The 6,000-nt window shown below is 39.6% G+C and overlaps 1 protein-coding gene across 2 annotated transcripts in view; it reads right to left on the bottom strand.

Moving 5' to 3' along the window:
- Nucleotides 1-737: 737 nt before the first annotated feature.
- The window catches only part of DCX (doublecortin), a gene marked incomplete at its 3' end in the record, with an annotated part of 70,590 nt that continues 65,327 nt past the window's right edge, over nucleotides 738-6,000 (bottom strand). For both annotated transcript variants that reach the window (XM_082003948.1, XM_082003949.1), the window contains exons 5-6: nucleotides 2,660-2,754; nucleotides 738-794 (exon numbers count right to left, since the gene is read on the bottom strand). In XM_082003948.1, coding sequence (XP_081860074.1) covers nucleotides 738-794; nucleotides 2,660-2,754 — 152 coding nt within the window. The remainder of the gene's footprint in view (nucleotides 795-2,659; nucleotides 2,755-6,000) is intronic.

The following is a 6,000-nucleotide window of genomic DNA, read 5'->3' as shown; positions in this document are numbered from 1 at the left end:
TTACCAGCTAGCAGTATCTTTGGATCTTATGTGAAAGGTGTTCCACTCCAGATAACTCAGCTGACTTACATTTTTTTTGCGCGTAATCATTAAAAAAAAAAAAATCTGAATATTTGAATCACTATTGCACTAACCTTACTTAGCATCTTATGCAATCATTCCTAAGCTCATCCAAGCTTCTGCTGGCATATTAAGCATCAAACTAGTAAGTCATTTCCCTTCCTGCCCTCCAACAATAAAACCAGTACTAGTTAGTATGCAAGTGCTAAAATCAGGGCTGCAAATGAGGAGCAGGTGAGCTGGCAAACGTTGGCAGTTTGGACAAGTGGAGAATATCATTTGCTCTACTTGAGCTTGCAAATTGGTCAGCAAGCGACCCATTTGCACACTTTTGGGGAGCTACTTTACTATCACTAGGAAAATTACATAGTTGCAGCAGAAGATGAAATAATAGAAGAAAATGGGAAATGCACAGGATCATTGGCATATTGGCCCCAAATCACTCGCAATGTCCATTTTGCATCCCTATAACTTAGAAGAATGGTATCCCTCTATCTCTACAGACTGGTAGGTGTTGATTTGTGGCACGGAGAGTAAATCACAAAAAAAAATGACATATAACTGTGTGTCCTTTGTTTGATTTGAAAGCACCAGTCACCTATCTGCTTATTTTGGCAGAAGTACTCTACTGTATCTTAAACATAGCTTGCAACATGGACATTTAGCTTCGTGTCGCTTTACATGGAATCTCCAAGGGAATCAGAGTCATCCAAAGACAGAGGCAGATACAAGTCCTGTAGGAAGAAAGAAGAAAATGTTAACTCACACAATCAGTTTCCATCTTTGGTCATGTGTAAGGAAGCAGTCAAATGGTCCAGTTCTGTGCAGTTCATAGGGACACAGTGGAAGACTTGTGCACTGGTTACTGGATGGACTGACCAGTTGTCCAGGTAGTTCAAGGCTAAAATCAAGGCAGGTTACTTGCAGGGTGGAGCAAGAGAATCCTGGTACCAGAAGACAGATAGCTGTTCAGTGATAAGTTTGAGAAGTGTTTTTGTATTGCTTCTGGATCAATGTGTTCATTATAGCATATGCATGAAAGAGCAGGACCTTTCCTTAAACAGGTCTCTCTGAACTTAAGTCCACAATAAAGAGTCTTACCTTGATCTGACAAGCTAGCCTTAGGACAAATCTCTAGGAAAATCACATGTTCCATGATTTATTAAGTCATTTCTGATTGATTAGAAAAGTTAAGAAGATAATTCCAAGTTTATTATTTGGATCAAATGCTGAATGTAAAGCTTTTCCAAGGTTCCCTTGTGGGGTAACCATGTTATCCCACTTCCTTAAAGTTCTGCATGGAAGTAGGTACACAAACCTGCTCAAGGGCTAAAGCTCTCCTTGGACCTTTTTGAAGTCTGACACACACACAGGTAATAATTGTGAGCAAAATGAAGAAAAGCCCAAATACACAGAAAGGAAATTCACAACAATCTTGATATAAGAAGAGGTAAAATATGACTTTGTGGTGAACTCAACCTAAACATCTATCATTTGAGCTTTAGGGGAAAAAAAGAGAAGTGATTTCATCATAAGCAGGAAATTGCTCCTGGGAGGAAGACAATGATACATGAATCTTCTGGTAACCTAAAATGTTACATTCATGTTTGCTGATTTGCCTTAGTTAGTGAAGAAGCTCATAGATGGATTGGTTTTGCCCTCAGCAGTTGCCATCTATTACAAACTTTCTAGGGCCTTCACTGGGAAGGTCATAAATCAGCCAGCTGAAAACATCCATAAAATGTTAAAGAAGGTGAGTTTTACTTGTCTTCACCAGGAAGCAAATACTCATCTCCAAAGTCCTAAACGAGATAGTGTTTGGAAAGTATTTTAGGTCCTTGACGGCTCAAGCAAAGGATGCAGTTTACAGCATTACTTTTGCTGAAATATACACAAGCACTTGTTGAATTCAGACTATGGGCCGGATCCTGTTCTCAGTTAGAAATTAGTAATAAATCTGGACCCATTGTGTTAAAATTGGTGCATTTCTTCAGACTTAGACTAAGCAGCTGAGATCAGAGTAAAGTCCTGAGGAAAACACAGATTTTGTTTGGATTCATATATGTCTTTGTTAAAGAAAGTCCAATAAAGCTGAATAACTACAGCCTTTCAATATGTTGTGAATATTTTAAAGATCTGATTTTTGAGAAGCCAGAAGTCCACCTCAGGCTCCCCCAGTACTACTCCACCCAATGTCCAAAGGTCTGCGATCCAAAATCTTACATGTTAAGAGGTGTAATCCAAAGCCTTTGGGAAGAATGGACTTTTGGGGATTCTTCCCATTGACTTCTCTGTGCTTTGTTCCACCATGGGAGTAACAGTAGTCCAGCTGCTGCTACCACTCCTCACTTTGAGAAAAAACATCCTCAAACAAAATGAGTTCAACCCATGCAATCTAGACCCCAGTAAATTACATGTGGCATGTTGACCAACTTGCTAGAACCCAAAGTGACAACCCTTTTAGGTAACGGGCCAAATTCTCCACTGTTTCAACATAAGGAGTTTTGCTTCCAGAGATTATGACTGTGACTTAAATGTTGTACAAATCTGAGTAGGCTAAGGAAGAAACAGGTGTAGTAAGGTATAAGAAACATAATACCTTGTGCTTACGGAGGCTCCCTGGGCTGGTAGGTGTAGAGATCGGGGACTGCTTTGATTTGGGTGTAGACAGCTGACTGCTTGAGGTCCCATTTGCTGTCAGAAAACAAGACAGAAGCTAGCAATCAGACAAGCAAGAGGAAGTTCTTTCTCCTTTGGGGAGATGGAAGGTATCCAAACATTCAATGCAGAAACTCTATAGTTTATTCATGTTAGGCAGGAGAGAAAAACCAAGTGAACAGCATCGCTATTCACCCAACTTGAGGCTTTCAGCTTTTCAGGATAATAGACTGTAGAATACAGTGAAATACAAAATATATTGAAGGAGCAATATTTTACGCTACAAATATTCATCAAATTGATCCAAGATATACGTCACCAGAAAAACAGAAAGACAATTTCTATGTTCTCAAACAGTTGAACACAATTGAAACCACATGGCATTTAAGGGCATGAGTGGAAACCAGAGGCTGCAGATATCCTGGGCCCTACACAAGAAATGTTAGATGTCAACTATACACATTACAAATGAAACAAACAGCTGCCTGGAATGCCCTGGATGTAGTTAGCTGTGGCTGGGAAAAAATGACCAAAAGAACCTTTCTGAAGCTCTGGTGTAAGCACAGTGGAATGTCCCTATTCACCTCTCTGGGGAGAGGCCAGAGCTGGCTCTGCTGTTCCTCCACTACCTGCACCAGAGAAGTGAACGTGGTCCATCAGGGGGAAGAACAGAGAATCACATCAAGCGATGATCCTCTTGCAAAGATCAAGATCTGGCCTTTTGGGTTGCTTTGTTTGTTCACGTTGCTTTGAAGAAAACATAGTTATTCTCCATTTAAAAAAATATGACTCATTTAAACCAAATGGCTTTTGGAAGGGTTGTTTGTTGAGGCCTTCACAGACCTGGCTTTTAGTTAAAGTGAAGGGCCCCAGGTCTATGTCGGGGAAAGCTATTATGCTTTTATTGGACTAAAAAGGAATCAAAGGAAATAGCATATTATGCAGAAAAATGAAGGGAAGCAAAATGGAATAAGGATAAATTAATTTTTTCCTACCACTGATGTTCTTTGAAGTAAGCTAATGTCTTTGATAATTGCCAGGTGTCACAATAGGTATTTCATAAGGACATACTTACGCATAGTGAACTTGGTCATTCATAGGTTGTGTATCAACTCCAGGGATATAGACGCTCTTGTTACCAGGGGTTGTAAACACATAGCTCCATCAGCACAAGCAGCATTACTTGAGGGAAGGAAATTCAAACTCATGCTGGCTGTGTCCAAGTATATTATCTTTTCTGGCCTTTTCTTTTTGCAATCCAGCAGCAAGCTGGAGGCCTTATGAGCATTAAACTACATATCCCAATCAAGTCTACAGAAAGTGACATTTTCAAAACCTACTCCAGATGTTAACATATTCAGCACAAGCCACAAAACTAAACCCCAAATATTTTGATTGTCGTTTCCTTAAATGGCAAGAGTGTTGCCAGCCCTCCAGATAACTATACAAATCACTATCCCTTTTAAAGAGAGCATTTTTAATTGTGTTGATGTTTCACATAGAGAAAGACAAGCATATAATAATCCAGGCTTGTTGTCCTGCTCTCTAAGTGCCCAATCTCTCTCTATACCATTACTCTAACTGTAAAGTCATGCGCACAGGAGGGTGGATGATTTCAACATATGGGACATATGCTTTCAATTGTAATAGCTGAATATGCAAATCAGTTACTTAAAATTAAGCGAGTAGCTGAGCGTCTGGAGGAGACCTAAGAAGCGCGTAAAATATCATTACAGTAAGAAGAAGATGTGCGAATGTTGTATTTTTAAGAGTAAAACCAGCATAACTCATGCTTTAGTGGCTAAGCCTCATTCCTCTTCTCTGTTAATTTCTTGTGAGAAAGAGGGGGACAGTTAAGGTCCATAGTATCACTGGCCCAAATGTGGAGCTCATGCATGTGAATTCAAGTAAGTGTAAAGAAATGTGTGCTCTAAGTCAGGGGACAAAAGAAGAGCTGCCGGCACGTTAAAGTAACTCAGACTTAACAGATTGATGGTGACGTGGGCTCTCTGTCTTCATATCCATCATTTCTACGCAGAAGCACTATTGGGAAGAGGAGGCCATTCATCACAGATAGCTTTTTTCCCATTACAAATGCACCTCACTGAGGAAATAGATCTTTCTTAAAAGGTGGTAGAAATAATGATTTCTAGATAATTGGGGAACAGAGTGACCCTTCACCTCCCCATTCCTCTCAGACCATTCTTTACTGGTGGGAGCAAAAAACTAGTTATGGAAACCCAGAAACTGTTACACACCGGTCCCTACACTGTGACGTGCTGCTTTTCACTTTCCTCCAGTTCTACAAAGTGAGCTGCCCTCAAGGTTGGTGGGAAAAAAAGTAGAGCTCACTAACTATCTGCCATATAATGAAGGCAATTCAGAAAAAAAGAACTTGGATCTCTTTTATGGTTTTGGGGTTTTTTTTTACCAAATGACTTTGGGTTTCCTGTTAAAGAAAATGTGGGGTACAATAGTACTAATATAATCTGTATTAGCTAGAATCCATCTCTAACTTCTAAAATTCCTCTTTCTTTCTTCATTTCCAGTTGTCACTGATCCTGAGGCAGGAAGTAATCCTTCCTAAGATGAAGAACGTCACTTAACAACTCTATGAAGAACCCAAATTTCCCTTCCACAAACAGGAAGACTGGAAGAACGGCTAACAGTCGGTGTGCGGCAAATAGATGTAACTGCTGCAGGGAAGGACATAAATTCCCTAATACAATGAGACTTTTAAGTGCTACAGCAGGGATGTTAATATTTTATGAGCACCAATGAGAAAACAGATGTGACATCCAAATCAGAAATCCAATGAGACGGATGTATATCATTACAAATACTCAGAAAGAGGTTTGCAGCAGGAGCAACAATTAAGAAGCCCAGTTTAATTTTCTTTGTGTCTGATAATGAAGAATAGTGTTCATAATCAAACTTGCATGCATTTCTTTTGAACTCAAATGCAAGAAGATACCAAGAGGTAAAGAGCAGATCCCAGATGGTGTTTAGCTCCACTAAAATCTGCTGATGACTTATGGTAGTGAAGGATCTCGCATAAGCTCAGCTATTGGAAACCATTCTTTATAACCAGCTTTCATTTTAATTCATTTGGGGTTTTTTCCACCGCATTACTATTTGTGAATTATGTCTTATTTATGTCATTGTATTTGCTTTGCAACCTCAATTTACCTTATAGCCCCTTTGTGCATATGACACATCCTTTAATTGCATGAACATGTGCACTACCTTGTTTCATAGGATCCTTACCTCCTTCAGTGCACA

The sequence above is a fragment of the Phaethon aethereus genome (assembly GCF_964289735.1).
Source record: "Phaethon aethereus genome assembly, chromosome: 10".
Classification (NCBI taxonomy): Eukaryota; Metazoa; Chordata; class Aves; order Phaethontiformes; family Phaethontidae; genus Phaethon; species Phaethon aethereus.
The sequence above is the reverse complement of the archived record's forward strand: the minus strand, read 5'-3'. Positions and strand labels throughout refer to the sequence as shown.